Source organism: Oncorhynchus nerka, linkage group LG16, assembly GCF_034236695.1.
Source record: "Oncorhynchus nerka isolate Pitt River linkage group LG16, Oner_Uvic_2.0, whole genome shotgun sequence".
In the NCBI taxonomy this organism is placed as follows: domain Eukaryota; kingdom Metazoa; phylum Chordata; class Actinopteri; order Salmoniformes; family Salmonidae; genus Oncorhynchus; species Oncorhynchus nerka.
Genome location: NC_088411.1, coordinates 10,788,268 through 10,809,812, shown reverse-complemented (window position 1 = coordinate 10,809,812; position 21,545 = coordinate 10,788,268). Strand labels below are relative to the sequence as shown.

Sequence of the window (21,545 nt, the reverse complement as noted above, 5' to 3'; positions counted from 1 at the left end):
AACAATTAAAACTGTTTTCATTCAATGAACAAACGTCCAGGTCATCAAACGGCCCTCCCTACAGCTGTAAATGCTCATCAAATGAATGTTCATCGAAAACGGTTCTAGTAAATTCTAAATGGTCTCAATTGTTCATCAACGTGAATCACATAAAACGGTACACAAGCTTTTCTGTCAGTATTTTAACTCCGGGGGTTAACCATTTCCTACAATCCTCTGCCAGATGCTAGTCAGTGTCACATGGCTCAGATATCAAAGCACACAGGTCAGAGTCTCACATCAGCGTTGTCTCCTGACTGGTGTAAGTCCACAGCAGCTTCGCAAACAAACGCTTACAAGGGCTGAAGTCTATAGGTAAACTAACACTTACAGGGCTGAAGTCTATAGGTAAACTAACACTTACAGGGCTGAAGTCTATAGGTAAACTAACACTTACAGGGCTGAAGTCTATAGGTAAACTAACACTTACAGGGCTGAAGTCTATAGGTAAACTAACACTTACAGGGCTGAAGTCTATAGGTAAACTAACACTTACAGGGCTGAAGTCTATAGGTAAACTAACACTTACAAGGGCTGAAGTCTATAGGTAAACTAACACTTACAAGGGCTGAAGTCTATAGGTAAACTAACACTTACAGGGCTGAAGTCTATAGGGAAATAGCAGGATGTCACTTCAAACAGCTCCTCTGTGAATTTACCTGAAATAAAATACAGATGGGATCATACTCTCAGAATTGAGAAATCATTGAATAATACATGTTAAGATAAAATATACTTAAAGGTCATGATAAAAGTTCAATAAAAAGGTAAAGCAAATGATAATAACACATGTATTAAGTCTGTCTACTACTGGTCTACATAAAAGGGTGCTTAAACCTCTCTTCTAGACTAGAAGTGTGTGTGTGTGTGTGTGTGTGTGTGTGTGTGTGTGTGTAGGGCTACAGACTAACTGTCCCTCCTGGTGGCACTGGCGCCACTAACATTTTTGGTTGGTGGGACCAGCCCGTGATTTGGTCGCACCAAAATATGTCGTCATGCAATAGAAACAAATGTGCAATCATCTTATGAAGTCATTCGCAGCGCTGCCGAGATGGTACGTCTCCGGTTGGACGTGTTACGAGTTCACTCAAAGCCCAGTAAACCTCAGCAACAACGAAGAACAAGACGACAACATGTACAACAAAAAAAAAAAAGTACATAAAACACATTTCGAAAGTTTTGGACCAACAACAGCTGCACAACAACGTGAGAGCGCGCGCGCGACTGTTCTCACCAAGATCATAGCCTTCATGGACAATCTTCCTAGCGATATGGAAGGCCAGCAGAAGGTTGCGTGGGTCTCTCTCCCCATCCACTGACTGGACAAACCCGAAGACAAAGTCTGCACCCAGGCCCTTCAGCTCTGTGGGATGGGAAAAGTAGTCAATCAATGTAACAACCTTCCAATACGTAGCACGCAGAATAGATCACGCAAATTATTTCAACGCTGTAGGACTCTCGACAAGGATCTCCGTGACCCTGCGGATTTCTCCATTATAGCTACCACACTACCTGGGCTCTTACCTGACTCTCTGGATTCCATAAGCTGGATGAGGATGTTGTAAACACATGACCGCTCCGCCAGCATCAGGGACTGTAGTGACACAGACAAAGAAACCAGATAAACAGAGTCAGGGTGTTGCAGTATAAGAAACACATGGGCGTATTAACCCTTTAATAACTACTGTATGCTCATTACTTAAGAGCATTTACACTTGATGGGGCAGGTTGGGTGTATTTACCTGCACATGGATGTCCTGGAATAGTGATTTCAGAATGGACACTGCAGACCCAGGCGGCAACACTGAGCATTTGGTCTGAGAGGATATTTCAAGATGTCCGTCAGGGATAGGCAAGATAACACCTCTCCCGCTCAGTTCACTTTTGACGGGACAATATTGACATTTCTCTAATATCCTTGTGAAATTTAACATGACAGAGGTTACTCAGCTTGAGACTTACCAGCGCTTTCAGCCCCTGTATGACATGTGGTGTGATGACATAGTGGTCCTTCAATCTGTTCTCATAAAACACTATAAGGACTTCCACTTAGGACAAAACAAAAAGGAGAAGATAATAAAATTGACAGGACATATAGCACACACTAAGCAAACGGCAAAGATGGGTTATGATGCCAAAGAGGTGCTATAGTGTTGACTACCTTCTCTCTCTGTAAGGTCTCCATAACACTCCTGTAGGACATTGGAGAGGAGCTGGACACCACGGCCTCGGGTCTGGGGTTGGGAGCTGGTCAGATGCAAACTTCACAGAGACAGGATGGTCAACTTGTTAGTGGAGGCTAGAACTGCATGACATTGAAGTTGATGACATTGTTAGTAACTGGGACACTAATGATGATTGTGTATACATTACCCCAAGGCTTCAACCAACTGCAGTATAGTAAACTGTCCAGCCTTGAGTTCTAATGCAAAGAAAATGAAGGGCATTTCACTGTACTTGTGCATGTGACATTAAAACTTGAAACATGCAAGAGGAAAAGACAAGTGGTCAGTAGGATACATCATGCAGACACTTTAGGGGACAGGAAAGTAGTTCCAGAGTCTAATGCGTTGTGAAATATCCTTTTCAGATCGAGCTAGCTAGTTACCTAGCTTGCCAGCAAACCCGACCCGCTTGTTTACAGCGGCACTTGGGTCGGACAGAATTCCTCCTGTGTAAATGAAGATACCACGGAGCCTATGTGAGTTTCTCTCGGAAAATGTACCTCAATCCAGGGATTACAAATGCATCTAAATCCGAATTGTCCCATTATCACAAAAGGTACACAGAGAAGATGTAACTACTTTTTTTAACAGTCCTACAATCTGCTTGGTGTAAAAGAGGGGACAATTCGGAGTACAACGCACTTCTCATTACTGGATTAACGTACATTTTTAGAGCAATATTGCGCTGACTCAGCTGTCTTAATATTCACATAAATGCTGTTCAACCCTAGTGCAGCTGTAGCAAACAGGTCAGATCTGCTGGCTAGTTAAAAACCATTCAGGTTATGGCCAAGAACAGCGGTCAATACATTCCTTTGAATTAAGAGACATTGATCGCCAGGTTGTATACGTGCCAAAAAAACTGAACAGGCCAACTTTTTTGTCGGTTATTTCTATAGCGTGCGGTTGAACACAGGATGTAGCTTAGACTTGTGATAGCCTGCTGCTAGCTAGCATCTTTGCCAGACATCAGTCACACGCGATTTGTGTCATTCATTGGTTTTTATCTCAAAAGCCGTATCAGAGAAAGGTGACTTGAATACTTTTGGCAGCTACCTGTTGCGGTGTCTACCGCCTTGCGGTCCTGTTGTCCCAACACGAATTCTTCTACCAAGCCCAATAGCAAGGCACTATCCGCAGCCATCATGAACAGCCTTGGTTCAAACTGAAGTGCGCATGCGTGGAAAGTTGTTGCGGTTACCCTGAGATCAGGGTCATAACAAAAAAACGTTATAACGTCGTATGATTTTTAACGACATGCATAAAGGTACAATTCCATTTTTTTGCAGGGTAATACAGCTGTAGCTAGATATTTTACGAACCAAATAATACACCATTTGTTTGTTGTGGAAGTGGCCAAGTGCATATTTCAAAGACAACTTTGTATGTTGTAAATATTATATTGTATTTAATTACTTGGCCCATGCATCTGCTAAAAGTACATTTTTAGCAAGGTTGTGGACTTTCAATATGATTTTTTTTTTTTTTAAATACAATTTCGAATTACAATACAATAACAAAAAACATAGAGCATCAAAAAAAACATAGAGCATCATTACAATTATATTTTCTCTGAAGAAACATAAAATAACATTTAAAAACAAACTTTCAATCGTTTGACTCCCTTCCCCCCGAGAACGCGCAGGCGTAAAAAGTTAGTGTTTCTATCTGCACCAGAAAGGGAAGGGGGATTTAAAACCAGGCTGACAAAAATGAGAAGGGTTGGAAATTCTCCATATACACAATCAATTGTTTTATCTAAGTTAGTTAGCTATATGTGTACCCGGTCGCTAGTGCATAGAATTCTGCTTACTAATTTATTAGCTAGCAAGAAAGTTGCTTAACTGTTGGCTACAAAGAAAGTGAACCTGTCTAAATTTGTATTTATAGAGGAATGTCTAGCGTTGAACTATAACGCAATCAATGATTGTTGACACTTTTATCCAATTTAGCTGGCTAGACATTCTGCACGTGACTACTGCTTTTGAAACGTTGGATCACATCAAACAATAATAAAACGGAGATAGCTAGCGTACTATTGAGCTTGTTAGCTAGCTAGCTTCCGTGCTTGTTAGCTAGTTGTTCGACCAGCGTGCACTTTACCTCCGTTACTCGGTGGATTCATCTATCAAGATAATCAACTTGACCTCGTTAATTTTGTACAGTGGATCTGTATATATTTGTTTTGGAACCAGCTAGCGGTTGGTTAATGATGGGGCCCCGACATAGTTAACCATCTGATACAAATCATGGGAGGATGTGTTGGGAGAGAACGCGAGGACACACAGGGCCACGGTTCATCCAGGAGCGGTGGAAGGACACACCGAAAACGTGGAGGTAAGTTAACGAGTATTCGTTTGGTTATCTCGAGTGCGTCGAATACAAACCAAGTTCATTACATTGCATGGTAAGTGTTTACCAGATCGTGCATTGTAGTGCCATACCCATGTAATTACTAATTCCCCGGTCCAGTGCAATAATACTGGTCAATAGGAGTTTCTCCTTAGGTTCTCAAGTGTAGTGCATACCCAATAGTACCACATGAGTCTTAAAACCTAGCGGGCAAACAATGAAATGTTTCCAATCGTTTTTCCACCATATATTTTTCCCATAGTGGATTTTAGAAACGCATAGCTAAAATAAGGACTGTGCTTCTTGTAGGCTTAACCTGGCTTGACGTTTTGCTAACCTTGTAAATCTCTCTAGGACAAGGTGACTTGTTAATATATTCAACTGTATTTACCCCCCCAAGAAAGACAGCCATATTTGCAACTGTTATCATAAAGAACTACAAATACTATGATGATCTGAACGAAACTGCCAAATTGAGGCTGGGATTAACTATCTAATGTTAGCTACATTTAGTAATTATTAAATTGGCAACATTTCTTTAAATTTACAATTCTGCAAGCTGTCTTGTGCAAGTTTTAAAATCGAAACAATGCCTTTTAGCAAAGGTGTTTAGCTAGAGATGACGTGCAGGAGCTTGCAGGCATTTGTAATCTTGCATGATGTCTACTTTGATGCTAATTTGCATTTTTGAATCTGAGAGTAAATATAGCCGAATATATTGATAAGTCACCTTGTCCGAAAGAGTTACATGGTCATCAAAACGCCAGGGAACCATTTCCCTGTTCCCCTCTCCCCACAGGTGTGATTACTACTTTAGAGCTAGAGGTAGTCACCTCATACAAGTACTTGGGAGTATGGCTTGACGGTACACTGTCCTTCTCTGAGCACATATCAAAGCTGCAGGCTAAAGTTAAATCTAGACTTGGTTTCCTCTATCGTAATCGCTCCTTTTTCACCCCAGCTGCCAAACTAACCCTGATTCAGATAAGCATCCTACCCATGCTAGATTATGCAGACATCATTTATAGATTGGCAGGTAAGGGTGCTCTCGAGCGGCTAGATGTTCTTTACCATTCAGCCATCAGATTTGCCACCAATGCTCCTTATAGGAATCATCACTGCACTATACTCTGTAAACTGGTCATCTCTGTATACCCGTCGCAAGACCCACTGGTTGATGCTTATTTATAAAACACTCTTAGGTCTCACCCCCCCTATCTGAAATATCTACTGCAGCCATCATCCTCCACATACAACACCCGTTCTGCCAGTCACATTCTGTTAAAGGTCCCCAAAGTAAACAGATCCCTGGTTCGCTCCTCTTTTCAGTTCGCTGCAGCTAGCTAGGAACGAGCAGCAACAAACACTCAAACTAGACAGTTTTATCTCTTCATTCAATGACTCAATCATGGACACTCTTACTGACAGTTGTGGCTGCTTTGTGTGATGTATTGTTGTCTCTATCTTCTTGACCTTCGTGCTGTTGACTGCGCAATAATGTTTGTACCATGTTTTGTGCTGCTACCATGCTGTGTCGTCATGTGTTGCTGCCTTGCTATGTTGTTGTCTTAGGTGTCTCTTTATGTAGTGTTGTCTCTCTTGTCGGGATGTGTGTTTTGTCCTATATTTTTTATTTTTTAATCTCAGAATTTGTTCTTAACTGACTTGCCTAGTTAAATAAAGGTTCAATAAATAAATAGCATTGCACCACCTTTGCCCTCAACATCCTCAGTTTGTTCTGCATGGACTGCAAGGTGTCAAATGTTCCAAAGGGATGCTGGCCCATGTTGACACCAATGCTTCCCACAGTTGTGTCAAGTTGGCTGGATGTCCTTTGGGTGGTAGACCATTCTTGATACACACAGGAAACTGTTGAGCTTGAAAAACCCAGCAGCGTTGCAGTTATTGACACACTCAAACTGGTGCGTCTGGCATCTACCATACCCCGTTCAAAGGCACAATCCATGTCTCAAGGCTTAAAAATGTATCTTAAACCGGTCTCCTCCCCTTCATCTACACAGATTTTTGAAGTGGATTTAACGAGTGACATCCATAAAGGATCATAGCATTCACCTGGTCAGTCTGTCATGGAAGGAGTAGGTGTTCCTAGTATTTTGTACATTCAATGTGCATCGTCAGTCACAGGCTTCATTAGGAAATGTGTTGATGTAACCAAAATAACAATCCAGACATACCCTGGATCAACAGACCAATCCGTAGCACGATGAGAGCCCGTACTGCAGTATTCAATGTCAGCAGAAAGAACTTTGGCTCGGTGGTGTGCGACCCGTACAAGGCAAGCAGGTATGAGCTCTGGAAATCCTTTAAGGACGCAAAAAGGCCATACAAACTCTAACTTGAATCGATGTTCAACAACTGACTTGCGATGCATGTGGCAAGGACAACAGGCTATCACCGGCTACAAAGGCAAATCCAGCTGTGTGATTCCCACTGACGCCTCCCTCCCAGACGAGCTTAACACATTCTATGCTTGCTTTAAGGCAGACGATACTGAGCCATCCAGAAAGGCTCTCGCTGTTCCGGATGACCAGGCGCTTTCGCTCTTCGAGGCTGATGTGAGTATTCACAGAATTTCTCACAAAGCCACTGGCTCAGATGGCAACCCTTGCTGCGTCCCCAGCGTGTGTGCTGACAGGCGGGCATCTTCTCAGACATCTTCAACCTGTACCAGGTTGTAGTCCCCACTCTCTTCAAGGAGACCACAATCATCCCTTTTCCCAAGAAAACCGAGGTGACATGGGCAAATTACTATCGCCCCGCGCATGCACCCTTGTCGCCATGAAGTGCTTCGGGAGGCTGGTCAAATCAAATAACATGTTGTTTGTCACATGCTCCGAATACAACGGGTGTAGACCTTACAGTGAAGTGTTTACTTAACCAACAATGCAGTTTTAAGAAAATACCTAAAGAGCGAGGCTATATACAGGGGGTACCTGTTAGTCGAGGTAATATGTACATGTAGGTAGAGTTATTAAAATGACTCTGCATAGATAATAACAGGGATGGTCATGGTCAGCATGCCAGGCACACTGGACCCACCCCAATTTGCCTACTGCTTCAACAGATCCACGGAAGATGCCATTTCCATCGCTGTTCACACGGCCCAAACACGTCTGGACAAGATGAACACCTATGTGAGAATGCTGTTCATTGACTACAGTTCAGCATTCAACACTATTGTTCCCTCCAAGGACTTCCTGAAAGGCAGACCACAGGCTGCGAGGATTGGCAACAACACTTCCTTCACACTGACTCTAACACATGGGCCCCCCAGGGGGGTGTCCTCTGCCCTCTCCCGTTCACCCATGACTGCGTGGCTTTGCATGACACCAACTCCCAAGTTTGCTGAAGAAACCACGATTGTCGGCCTGATAACCAACAACGAGTCAGTCTATAGGGAGGAGGTAAGAGAACTGGCATTGTGGGACAGAAACCTCTTCCTCCAATGTCAGCAGAACAAAAGACTTGATTGTTAACTTCAGGAAGCAGAGGAGGGAACTCTCCTCGGTCCACATCAACGGGACTGCAGTAGATTAAGTTTCTCTGCATCTACGTCACAGACCATGGACCAACGCCACCACTCTTGTCAAGAGGGTGTAACAGCGCCTCTACTTCCTAAGGCGGCTGAAGAAATCTGGCATGCCACCCCGGGTCCTCTTCCATATACTACCGCTGCACCATCGAGAGAATCCCGATGGGTTGCATCACAGCCTGGTATGGGAAAGTGCCGTCCACGACTGCAAGGCCCTTCATCGGGTGGTGAAGATGATCCAGTCACTGGGGCTGTGTTTCTACTTGAAACGGTTTTGACTTTCATATAATTTATTCCTATATGGCAGTACTGTATGTGAAAGGGATACTTCCTAGTCTTGCGGATATGCTTTTCAGCTCTGTTGGTTCAGGGCTGAAATTGACCTACTTCAATGTTGACATTGCAGAGGTGAAAGCAGGCTGTAGGTCTCCAGGCACAGAAATCCACCCTGTATTTAGTAGCATCCGGGGAGGGGGGGAGCTATGATTGTAACTTATTAATTTGCACCCAAGATCATGCTTTTTAACAGCCTGTAGCGGTGGGCTATTTCTTCATGTCCTGAAAAGTTATGTTCTGTAATGCAACCATGTCTGTAAAATGCATTTCACCAACACCCAAGTGTGGCGTTATCTGCCCCATCATAACCTCAACCCATTGAACAACTTTTACAAGCCCCACATGAGGAGCACACCCTGTTTATTGCGTCATGTGGCTGCAATGTGTCTCCAATGCTTTGGCAACACTGATTCACGATGGGTGGCCAGAGGAGATGCTCTCATCCGCACACCTGCAAATGGGCCATAAAAATTTGTGAACTATTTGCTGGATTGTGTTGCCAAATCAGTTAACTGCTAATCAAGACTACACATTAGCCTAGTCTATAGACTTTTTCCAAAGGCCTAGTCTAGGCTACAGTGCCTTCAGAAAGTATTCATACCTCTTAACTTGTTCCACATTTTGTTGTTACAGCCTGAATTCAGAATGGATTAAATGTGTTTTTTTGACCTTGCCCATCTACACACAATACCCCATAATGACAAAGTGAAAACACGATTGAAATATCTCATTCACACCCCGGAGTCAATACATGTTAGAATCACCTTTGGCAGCGGTTACAGCCGTGCGTCGTTCTGGGTAAGTCTAAGAGCTTTGCACACCTGGATTGTATAATATCTTATAAGTTCTTCAAGGGCTGTCAAATTTGGTTGTTTATCATTGCTAGACAACCATTTTTCCAGTCTTGCCATATATTTTCAAGCAGATTGAAGTCCAAACTGTAACTCGGCCACTCAGGAACATTCCCCGTCTTCTGGGTAAGCAACTCGTGTAGATTTGTCCTTGTGTTTTAGTTTATTATCCAGCGGAAATCTCCCAGTGTGTGATGGAAAGCAGACTGAACACTGTTTTCCTCTAGGATTTTTCATGTGCTTAGCTTTCTCTTTTTTATTATCCTGGAAAAACTCCATTCCTTAACGATTACAAGCATACCCATAACTAATGTTCCCTCAGAAAAAAATTCTGCACTGAGCAAATTTCAGGTCTGCTGAGAGCAGAATTCTGTGCAACTTCAGGCGTGTGTTTACTGTGAACGCTGAGGCTGTACCCGCTTTAAGTTACTTTTAACAGTGGCCAAGTAAGTAGGATACTGTGGCTATTTGATCATAATGTTGGCCTGGGTGGCTTACCATCAAAAACAATGGAGAAAAATGAATCCCGTGACATTTTAACATGGAAATAGCTGTTCTATCATTCAGGCAACAGTACCAGTAAATGTGTGGTATTCAATGTAGGCCTACATTCCATGAGACAGAGAAAAAAACATGCAGGGCCTGACAATCTGTGTATCCACGTGTCCTTCAGACAAGGTGACTGAAAATGTTTGATGCAAGAAACCATTTTACAAAGTAAAATGCATTATTCCCTTACCCCATTATTAGACAATCAGAATAATTGTGCTACCCTCTGCCTATTGGCCACTTACCTAATTCAAGACCGTCTCAAAATACACTGCCCCTTTAAGACATTAAAAAAAAGCTCTTTACCTGACTTGCTTTTTAAAGAGCTAGAAATGCACACATTTTGTGCTCTTGTAGGAAGCAACCACTGCCCCATTGTTAACTAGAAATGAGCTAGAACTGGGATAATAACTCACTAACTAGCAAAGAAAATGATCAAATGTGCACAGTTTGCTACATGTCACTGATCTCAAAACATGCGCATGAACTCGCAACCACTCATGCTGTAAACGCAGTTCAAAGTGAATTGCACAGACCCATATATAGCGATGGCTATTTGCATATAGGCCTACTGCAGCTCTAATTGGTTATGGCATACCGGTCTATGTAGAGTACAGGCCTGATTTATGCCTGTCAATGCAATAGAATCCTAATCCAATGCGCTCTGTCTACAAGAATCTCTTGCACCGTTAGTTTAGAATACTCTTGCAAAGTTCATTTTTGTTTTTCGGTATGTTACATTGAAAGTGGCTAATATTGCATTAACTCTAGCACAATTCCCACAGTAGAGCAAAATGTTGATGGTGGTAACTAAAGGGGAAAACTCTAAGTTGAGTTGTTCAGTCGTGTGCTTCTCTGCGCTGGTTAATATTTCTTCTGGATGGCAGTCTGAGGGGAGAAGCACACGTACGCAGCTTCAAAGCAACATTGCCCAGAACAATGTGCAGCCACCACCATGCTTGAAAATATGGCAAGTAGTACTCGGTAATGTATTGGATTTGCCCCAAACATAACACTTTGTATTCAGGACAAAGTTTAATTGCTTTGCCACACTTTTTTGCAGTATACTTTAGTGCCTTGTTGCAAACAGGATGCATGTTTTGGAATATTTATTCAAATTCTGTACAGGCTTCCTTTTCACTCTGTCAATTGACTTAGTATTGTGGTGTAACTACAATGCTGTTGCGCCATCTTCCATTTCCTCCTATCACAGCCATTCAACTTGTGGCTTGTTAAGCACATTTTTACTCCTGAACTTGTTTATGCTTGCCATAATACTTATTGACTCCACTTTGACATGTGTAGGCCAGTGACCAAAAACTTAAATTTGATCCATGTGAAATTCAGGATGTAGCACAACAAATTGTGGGGAAAGTCAAGGGGCGTAAATACTTTCTGAAGGCTCTGTATATGATGACTGTTAAGTCTTCCGGTCTTTTTTTCCAAGACTTTTTAGCCTGTATGTTGAGTTGAACATGTACCGTGTCCCTTACGTCATCATAGTGTTACACACACACAGCTGTGTGTCTTGGTCCTGTGTGCTGCCTAATCCAACAGCTCTTGTAGACTTGTCCACCACCCTGCCTGAGTGCTAGTAGGAAGACCCAACGTTACACGCCCTACAAATCCTACAGCGTGTCCCCCCCGATTTAGTTACTCCTTGTAAGCTGCCTGCACTATAAATAATTTGTTTGGAGGAAAGACAACCTTTTAGATACTTGGCAACGGTCTTTGTTGCCCCTCCTTGCTGCCCTTAGTTCGCCTACTTGACATTGAAGACCAGCAAGACCTCTAGATGGTCATTTTAGGACCACAATCGTCGGCTTCGTATTCTCCTTTCTTTGAAAGCAAGCTAACCTGGCTTAGGCCTATTTAGTACCTGCGGCAGTCTGCCGAAGCCACGCTTCGGTGCCGACTACAACCCAGCTGTTCAGTTTGGCACAATGTCCTGAGAGACTGGGGACCCTCCTCTCTGCCATTCTGAGAGCCACTTGTCAGCTGTCTGCCGGAGTCCAATTAAGCAGTCTCTTCTTTAAGTTATGTGTTACAGACCGAGACAGGATGCACTTTAGAAGCTCTGTATGCTGGGCCAGCCTGGTGCTGAAAAGTGTTTTCCTGACAGGGCTGCCCCGCGAGGTGTGCAGTGCTAAGCACGGCTAATGTTTCAGATGTACATGTGCGGTACTGTCTGCATGCCCTAATTATAAACATTGATAGGGTGGGTGTGTGTTTGGGGGGGGGGGGGGGCAGCAATGTAGAGAGAGATTCTCCAGACGGGCAGGCCCAAACACTCCGTAAATATCTTGTTAACTGTTGTATCAGTGCCAAGTGAGACGTTTGGGGAATAGGAATGCACAACTCCCATACTTTGTGTACCCGGTGCAACGCCGAGGGTGCCAAACAATATCTGGACCGGGAATGGCACAGAAAGGGAAATATTCAGGCATTCAACTCCACTGTATGCTCGGAATGCCTCCTTTGCTCTCGCATGCAAATGTGCAAATGAGTTAAAAAAAAATTCACCTTTTATTTAACCAGGTAGGCTAGTTGAGAACAAGCTCTGATTTACAACTGTGACCTGGCCAAGAATAAAGCAAAGCAGTGCGACACATGCAACAACACAGAGTTACACATGGAGTAAAACAAACATACAGTAGAAAAGGTCTATACAGTGTGTGCAAATGAGGTAGGATAAGGGAGGTAAGGCAATAAATAGGCCATGGCGGCGAAGTAAATTACAATATAGCAATTTAACACTGGAATGATCGATGTGCAGGAGATGTTTTATGGCTCCCTTTTCTGCCCTGGTTCTGGCAAAGAGGGGAGGACTTTGTTATTATGTTGGTGAGGAATGGATTATAGGTGTATTAGTCCTCATGGAATATCTAACGCTGCCACGGCAGGCTGTGGCATAGCCAGAACAAGGTCATGTCTATCAGCTTCCTGAGTATCTTTGTAGGGCAGTTTTAAGGACTCTAGCCTTTTCATGTGTCTGGTACACCTAGCAATGTGGTATTATTTTTGACCTTATTGTACGGAGGCTATTGAATATCCTATTATAATGTTATGATATACCAGGCATTGACACCACAACATTTCTTGCTCTCTTTCCACATGGTAATGCCCCCCCCCATTGTTTAAGCCCCCTCAAACATTATTTTACTAGGTTATTATTCACCTTGCATCGAAAATCAAAAGGTTTTTGTATAAATATGAATGGCTTTATCAAATCAATGGCTGCTGGTATTGAAGTCTTGTTACCTATCTACTGTGTAGTCCGTTCTACTTGAAAATGTGTTATAGAAAGTGCTTGCAAGCCAACAGTTGAAGGAAGTGAAAAGTGCCTGGATTGCAGCCTTTGCAGAGGTGATGTGGGACACCCCTTGCCCTTTCATGTCTTCCAGAACCATCGACACTTGACAGGCCAGACATGCAGTGCATTTGGAAAGTATTCAGACCCTGTGACTTAACCCTTTTTCCACATTTTGTTACATTACAGCCCTGTACTAAAATTTATTAAATTATTTTTCCCTTTTTTATATATATATATTTTTGGGTATTTTTATTTTGTTTAACCTTTTATTTAACTAGGCAAATCAGTTAGAACAAATTCTTATGACTGCCAAACCCAGATGACGCTGGGCCAATTGTGCGCTACCCTATGGGACTCCCAATCACGTCCGGATGTGATGCAGCCTGGATTCAAACCAGGTACTGCAGTGACGCCTCTTGCAATGAGATGTAGTGTCGTAGACTACTGTGCCACTCGGGAGCCCCCAATACAACACACAATACCCCATAATGACAAAGCAAAAACAGGTTTTATTACAAATAAAAACTGATTTCACATTTACGTAAGTATTCAGACCCTTTACCTTTTGGCAGCGATTACAGCCTCCAGTCTTATTGGGTATGACGCTACAAGCTTGGGCACACCTGTATTTGGGTAGTTTTTCCCATTCTTCTCTACAGATCCTCTTAAACTGTTTGGTTTAGGCAGTGGCTCGGGTGGTTGTTGTCCTTGATGATCTTTTTGGCCTGCCTGTGACATCGGGTGGTGTAGGTGTCCTGGAGGGCAGGTAGTTTGCACCCGGTGATGCCTTGCAGACCTCACTACCCTCTGGAGAGCCTTATGGTTATGGGTGGAGCAGCTGCCGTACCAGGCGGTGATACAGCCCGACAGGATGCTCTCGATAATGCATCTGTAAAGGTTTTGAGTGTTTTTGGTGAGGAGCCGAATTTCTTCAGCCTCATGAGGTTGAAGAGGCGCTGCTGCGCATTCTTCACCACGCTGTCTGTGTGGGTGGACCCTTTCAGTTTGTCCGGGATGTGTACGCCGAGGATCTTAACTTTCCACCTTCTTCACTACTGTCCCATCGATGTGGATAGGGGGGTTGCTCCCTCCCTCCCTTTTCCTGAAGTCCACAATCATCTCTGTTGTTTTGTTGACATTGAATATGATGTTATTTTCCTGACACCACACTCCGAGGGCCCTCACCTCCTCCCTGTAGGCCGTCTCGTCGTTGTTGGTAATCAAGCCCACAACTGTAGTGTCGTCTGAAAACTTGATGATTGAGTTGGAGGCGTGCATGGCCACGCAGTCGTGGGTGAACAGGGAGTACAGGACAGGGCTGAAAACGCTCCCTTGTGGGGACCCAGTGTTGAGGATCAGCGGGCTGGAGATGTTGTTACCTACCCTCACCACCTGGGGGCGGCCCGTCAGGAAGTCCAGGATCAAGTTGCACAGGGCGGAGTCGAGACCCAGGGTCTCGAGTTTTCATTTTGGAGGGTACTATGGTGTTAAATGCTGAGCTGTAGTCAATGAAAAGCGTTCTTACATAGGTATTCCGCTTGTCCAGATGGGTTAGGGCAGTGTGCAGTGAAATGGCGATTGCGTCGTCTGTGGACCTATTGGAGTGGGTCTAGGGTGTCAGGTAGTATGGAGGTGATATGGTCCTTGACTAGTCTCTCAAAGCACTTCATGATGACAGAAGTGAGTGCTACAGGGCAGTAGCCATTTAGCTCCGTTACCTTAGCTTTTCTGGGAACAGGAACAATGGTGGCCCTCTTGAAGCATGTGGGGACAGCAGACTGGGTTTAGGTTTGATTGAATATGTCTGTAAACACACCAGCAGCTACATGCTCTGAGGACTCGGCCGAGGATGCCGTCTGGGCCTGCAGCCTTGCGAGGGTTAACACGTTTAAATGTTTTACTCATGTTGGCTACAGTGAAGGAGAGAGTCATTTTAAGTTTACACTGAAAGTTTTTCCCACCCCAAACTTTGTTGTTGAATTTACATGCTTTCAATGGCAGAAAATCTGGTTTCACAATACAGTTGGGCAAAAACTGCTTCTCCAATAGAAATCCCAGCTCACACTTGTAGGCGATGTCATGGCAACGTTAGCTAGCTAAACTCACACATGTTGAAAACAATGATGTGTAACTTAACCACAGAGATTGTAAACTCAGAGGGGCAACATCGCCAGACTTCCGGGAACTCTTGCAAAACATACCAAGCAGACCAGGCCTGGGTTTGGGGTTTGAGAAGTCAGAGAGAAGTGATATTCTTCCTAAAGGCACAACCTGGATTTGAGCCAATGTCTTAAGTAGTCGAACATGTTATTACTCCGACCTTGTGAAAGTGACAAACTGGCACGTTGTTTTGGTCAGAAACAACTTTATATCAAAGGATTGCCTCTGATTTGACGGCCTGTACCGTTAGACCTGATGGCGTGTTTCTGCGCATGAGTTTAGCTAGCTAACGTTGCCATGACATCAACTTAAATGACTAAAACACATAATGTAGAAAAGATCATCTATATATTTTTATTCTAATATTTGAGAATTAACATGCTGATTAGACTGGGCACGCGAGTGCACCATGGCACGTATTGTGATTTTGTCCAGCCACACCAGACGCCATCAGGATACGTAGGTTGAAATATCAAAGCAAACTCTGAACAAACTATATTAATTTGGGACAGGTTGAAATGCATGAAACCACTCATGGCAATTTAGCTAACTAGCTTGCTCTTGGTAGCTAATTTGTCCTGGGATATAAACATTGGGCTGTTATTTTACCTGAAATGCACAAGGTCCTCTACTCTGACAATTAATCCACAGATAAAAAGGTAAACCTTGTTAGTTTCTAGTAATCTCTCCTCCTTCAGTCTTCTTTTGCTGTGGACTTTATGGCGGTTGGCAACCAACTTTTTAAGGTGCATTACCACCATAAACTGGACTGGTGTGTGGACCTCAGTTCAGCTTTCAATCACCCTCATGGATATATGCTCCTAAAAACCAATGAGGAGATGGGAGAGGCGGGACTTGCAGCGCGTCAAGCATAAAAAATAGAACCAACTTCTATTTTAGTGCCCAGACGCTCGTTGAGGGGTTTGGATTAAATTATTGAATAACATAATGTGTCAATTTATTTGGAACTCCCGCGAAGTATCGCGAGAGGTGTGGTGAGCATGTTACAATCACCAAAATAAAAGCTAAACAGTCAAGGTGAATAGATTGTTTGAGCAAACAACACTGCATTAGCCATGGCTGTGTGAACATTTAGCCGTGCCCCCTGCCACGCCCACCACCTAAGCCACTTTTGATTCAGAACGAACCCTGGTAATGTATAGGCTATAATGGGTATCGGCACTAGGGTTGGGCACTATGCAGATTTTCATATTGTTCCTGTACCATATCGTGACTAAAACCGTACTTGTTTCAATGCAAGCTGTGTAACAATATTGTGGCACATAGTCTATAGGTTGATACTACAAAAAAACATCTGTTGATTCCTCCCCGCAGGTCGCAATGAGCCCCTCAAGAAGGACAAGCCCAAGTGGAAGAGTGACTACCCCATGACGGAGGGCCAGCTCCGCAGTAAGAGGGATGAGTTCTGGGACACGGCGCCGGCCTTCGAGGGACGCAAGGAGATATGGGACGCCCTGAAGGCGGCCACTGTGGCCCTGGAGTGCAACGACCACGAGCTGGCCCAGGCCATAGTGGATGGAGCCAGCATCACACTGCCTCACGGTGAGGACCACAGACAGACGAGACCTGGTTCATGCCATGGTGAAGGAGCCAGCATTACACTGCAGAACTGTGTTATGGGGGAAGCTATCATCCCCGGGGGCACATTATGAAACCTGAATAGGCTGTCGGTACATTTGGTTTGGAACAATGACGATATTACACCATGCTCTGATTGGACAACTATCAACCTGATAATAAAATCTGTTTCTTTGATTCATGCTTGAGTCAAGACAACTGTCTGTGCAGTTGTGAAATAACACATTTAACAACCCAAACATGTTTTTCCTTTGTGTGTTCCAGGGTCCCTGACGGAGTGTTATGACGAGCTAGGTAGCTGCTACCAGCTGCCCGTTTACTGCCTGGCCCCTCCGGTCAACCTGATCTCCGAGCGCAGCGACGAGGACCCCAGTGACAACCCCGAGCCCACCGCTGCCCCCAAGAAGGAGTTCCAGCTCAAGGTGCGCCTTTCCACGGGCAAGGACCTGCGCCTTAGCGCCAGCATGGCCGACCCCATCGGGCAGCTGAAGAAGCAGCTGCAGGCCCAGGAGGACATCGACACGGCCCACCAGCGCTGGTTCTTCTCGGGCAAGCTGCTCACGGACAAGACCCGCCTGCAGGACACCAAGATCCAGAAGGACTTTGTCATCCAGGTCATCGTCAACCCGCAAGCCCCCATTAACTAGGTCCCAGGTGAGTAGGGGTGAAGAGGAGGGGTGATGGAGAGACCGGACTGGATACGAGGAACCCCAGATAATGGCTTTACCACTGCTCTTTAAAACAGAGAGGTGATCTGGGGAATTATAAGAGATGAATAACAGAAGGGAGAGACTCCAAAGTGCTGCTTTTCAATGTCTACCATTAAAGAGTGTGAAATATTTTTGAATGCGTGACTTCACTGTGGGAGGGTTGGTCGATTTGATTGATCTAGCCAGACCAGACCTCTCACTCTGAGAAGGGTGTTCTGTGTCACTCACCACACTAACTCTGGAGTCACACTGTCCACTGAGACCTCTACCCTCCCTCCCCTTGCAAAAATGACCCAAATCACAGCAGAATTGCCCTCCCAACTCAGATGTGAGACACTGCAGGTGTGAACTGCATGGCATTTGCAAGGGGTCTGCGTCTGCACTAACGGTAACTAAGTGCCAATATAAATGGCAGAGTAATTTGGATCGGTTGTAAAGCACATCCCCTCCCCCCGTCATAGATTCCTACCTTGATCCACCATCAAGTGAAATACAAACTATTTTTCTCATTCAAATTCTTTTAATAAGCTTTTTTTGCACACTTGATTATATTTGCGTAGTAGTTTGTGTGCCTTCAAGGAAGAAAACAAAACAAAATCCTAGGGGGAAAACTCTAGTTTTACTGCTAAAGCTTTCTTTCTCTAGAATCAGGAATAATCTTTTCATAGATCTATAAAAAAAAAAAATCCTAAGTATACTGCTGCCTTTTCCGATCGTTTGTCTTGTCAGTTGTTGAAGTTCAAATTTACTGTGGTGTTTTCATGGCTGTTTTCCACATATTGTCCCCCTCACCTGTTTTTTGTTGTTGTTGTTGTATGTACTGTAGAGTGACTATGATTAGAGCCCAGCCCTCATGCTGTGCCACATAACAATCCTGAGGTGAAATGTGAAGCTATAGTGAAGATGATTGGAGTATGCCTCTGTTTTTAATATACACCGAGTGTACAAAACATTAGGAACACCTTCCTAATATTTAGTTGCACCCCCCTTTGCAGCCTAAATTCGTCGGGGCATGTCCTCTACAAGTTGTTCAAAGCGTTCCACAGGAATGCTGGCCCATGTTGACTCCAATGATACACACAGGAAACTGTTGAGCGTGGAAAAACCTAGCCAGCGTCGCAGTTCTTGACACACTCAAACCGGAGCGCCTGGCACCTACTACCATACCCCGTTCAAAGGCGCTTAAAATTGTTTGTCTTGTACATTCACCTTCTGAATTGCACACATACACAATCCATGTCTCATTTGTCTCGAGGCTTAAGAAAAAAATCCTTCTTTTAACCAGCCTCCTCCCTTTTCATCTACACTGACGTTGAAGTGGATTTAACAAGTGCCGTAAATATGGGATCATAGCGTTCACCTGGTCAGTCTCACAGAAACAGCAGGTGTTCCCGACGTCTTGTACACTCATGGAATTGTACAACATGTGCTTGCCTTTCTCAGGTGGCACCTCACTGCCCCTGAGGTGCTCCTTTATCCTTCACATTGGCCTTTTTGCTTTTCCATCTCTCTCTCTCCCTCGAAGCACTTTGCCCCCCCATAACCTGAGGCTTCACTAGACGGACCTATAGTCCTCACGAGCAGGGTGGTCAAGCTAACTAGATGGACCTATAGTCCTCACGAGCAGGGTGGTCAAGCTAACTAGATGGACCTATAGTCCTCACGAGCAGGGTGGTCAAGCTAACTAGATGGACCTATAGTCCTCACGAGCAGGGTGGTCAAGCTAACTAGACGGACCTATAGTCCTCACGAGCAGGGTGGTCAAGCTAATTTTGGATCCCCTTGTATCCGGCTGTCGATGCGGATTCTGAGCCCCAGCCAGCCGACCCAGCGTAAAGTTAGCTGACCAGAGCTTAGTCCATTCAGCACGCAGACCGTAATCCATCCCCTTCCTCCCACACAAACAAAAGCCAGGCCAAGCTGACTCTGAGCAGTAGCTGCCCCAATATGCCTCTGAGCCTGGGCTGCCATGGGGATGGCAAGAGGGTAGGAGTTGTTTCCCTTAACCACCAGACCCCTAATCCTAACCTTAACCATTAGGGGGGGATGAAAACTATCTGACCCTGTATGAGGGGTTAGAAGTATCTTCTCTTTTAACTGCTCTGTAGGGATGATAGAGGGGCGAGGGTGTCTTTGCAGGAGGGTTCCCGACAAACTGCTGCTGCTCACTCATTTGACTGCCGGCCAGATCGCGAAGAAGCAAACCAGGCGGTAGTGAAGTTCAATTCCCCTCGAGCCTTAATGTGGCCTAAAAAAACAACAACATAGGACACCATACTTGTTGGTGGACGGTTAAGCTGGAGATGGAAAGACCTGTACCATGCTATTGTCATCGTGGTTACGCTATCATTTTAGATTTTTTTGTCTGCGTAGGCATCATTTGAACTTCATCCATTTTAGCTTCAACAGTTGATTCATACTGTGCTGGGAATGTATTGAACATTTTATGCAAACTTGAATATGCATTTCTCTCAACTTACAATGTATTTATGTGCAATACAGACTAAGACCTTGATTCTTCCCATATTTCATGTGTACCGTAGCATTAGCTATGACTATTGTAAAGGTTCTCAAATGCAGAACTTCACGTAGGAGCCTGCTATGTTCAGATTGCTTTGTCATTGAACAATCAACTTTCTTTGACCTTGTCCAGAGTTTCATATTGCTTTTGTCTCGGTTTGAAATGTTGTCCCTTCTAGAAAAGTGTTTTCAAGTAGCAACATCTTTCTTTTAATGGCATGACCTCACTATGATAATCATGTACTTTCTGTGAATTGGCTCGGCCTCTGAGGTTAGCACATCATTTGGGGCTCATAAGACCTACCTTTGCAATAGAGCCTCTTTGTAAAAAAAATAATAAAATCTCGGCCCATGTTCTGTTAGCTGGGTCGTTACACTTCTCTCAGAATGTGTCTCAAATGTTGGCTTCAACTATGGTAATTTTGTAGTCGTATGAGAGCTGTATCAAGATACGCCGGTTTAACATCAAGGTACAAATCCCTACGCGAGACGGCATAAAAATTATAAACCTCACTGTAATCAATGTGAGGGATCTGCTCGATATTGCCAGTAAGGACAAATCTGATACCGCAGAGCATTGACATCACACAAGGGCCGTGGTTCGATCCAGGCCAGGGGAGCAGGAGAGAGCGGAATAAAGAGACTTCTTTGTTGTTTTTTCTGAGACCTGTGAACCTCCCATCACTGCAGTTGGACATTTTCAACAACTGTCTAGGAATATGATCCCTTATGCAGACAATTAATCAGACACTATGTTTTTTTCGGGTTTTAGTAAGAACGTGCAAGTATATTTGTATGTACTGTATGCCTAATACACGTTTGATCATTTGGAGTTCAGGTCAGGAGTTTCATTTGTGTCTTTCTGTAGTGTCCATAGTCATGGTATTAGTTATGGTACACCGGTGGACTCCGTTATACAGTGGACTTAAGCAAGCAGGTAAAAAGCCATATGGCCACAGATATTTATTTTAGTTATTTTGTGGACTACAAAAGGACACAATGTAGACTGCTTTGTTTTCCTCTCGAACCTCAGATCCTAAGAAGCCATTGCATTTTAATGAAGCGTTTTCCCCCGGGGTGAATCGAGAGGCACCCCCTTCCTCAACAGCTCAAAGCAGATACATGCTAATTGCGCTTTTGATGTCATGAAGTCATCAATGAGGATATAGCCGTATAAAAGATCTGTATATTTAGTCATTTTGAAAAATAAGTGATTTATTAGGAGATTTCTGATAATTAAATATGCCTACGACTTGTTTTACAAGTGACGTGTACATTTATAAGATTTAATTTTCAACCTTATTTTTAACTGTCAAATAAAATTATTGGAAAAATAAA

General features: G+C 43.9%; 2 protein-coding genes across 6 annotated transcripts in view; one reads left to right on the top strand and one right to left on the bottom strand.

Moving 5' to 3' along the window:
• Positions 1–3,441, bottom strand: part of LOC115144013 (MMS19 nucleotide excision repair protein homolog) — a 15,922-nt gene extending 12,481 nt beyond the window's left edge. For 2 of the 4 annotated variants that reach the window (XM_029684596.2, XM_029684599.2), the window contains exons 1-8: positions 3,321–3,439; positions 2,413–2,461; positions 2,201–2,301; positions 2,002–2,087; positions 1,782–1,856; positions 1,564–1,633; positions 1,274–1,402; positions 637–698 (exon numbers count right to left, since the gene is read on the bottom strand). In XM_029684596.2, the coding sequence (XP_029540456.1) occupies positions 637–698; positions 1,274–1,402; positions 1,564–1,633; positions 1,782–1,856; positions 2,002–2,087; positions 2,201–2,301; positions 2,413–2,461; positions 3,321–3,411 (663 nt within the window). In that variant the 5' untranslated portion in view covers positions 3,412–3,439. Of the gene's footprint in view, positions 1–636; positions 699–1,273; positions 1,403–1,563; positions 1,634–1,781; positions 1,857–2,001; positions 2,088–2,200; positions 2,302–2,412; positions 2,462–3,320 lie in introns of all 4 variants that reach the window. The other 2 variants (XR_010459298.1, XM_029684598.2) reach the window with 2 other exon arrangements.
• Positions 2,655–21,545, top strand: LOC115144017 (ubiquitin domain-containing protein 1). 2 transcript variants are annotated; one of them, XM_029684607.2, is made up of 3 exons: positions 2,655–2,740; positions 16,714–16,941; positions 17,242–21,545. In XM_029684607.2, the coding sequence occupies exons 1-3, from the start codon at positions 2,719–2,721 to the stop codon at positions 17,622–17,624; spliced, it is 633 nt and encodes a 210-aa protein (XP_029540467.1). In that variant the 5' UTR covers positions 2,655–2,718; the 3' UTR covers positions 17,625–21,545. The 2 variants fall into 2 exon arrangements, with proteins under 2 accessions (XP_029540467.1, XP_029540465.1); XM_029684605.2 differs by lacking the exon at positions 2,655–2,740 and adding an exon at positions 3,827–4,601.

What these genes read in the sequence shown, in the direction of transcription:
- LOC115144017 (XM_029684605.2), top strand. Translation starts at nt 4,514, where the DNA reads ATGGGAGGATGTGTTGGGAGAGAACGCGAGGACACACAGGGCCACGGT. An exon ending in GACACACCGAAAACGTGGAG is followed by an intron (nt 4,602 to 16,713) that starts GTAAGTTAACGA and finishes TCCTCCCCGCAG; the next exon opens with GTCGCAATGAGCCCCTCAAG. An exon ending in CAGCATCACACTGCCTCACG is followed by an intron (nt 16,942 to 17,241) that starts GTGAGGACCACA and finishes TGTGTGTTCCAG; the next exon opens with GGTCCCTGACGGAGTGTTAT.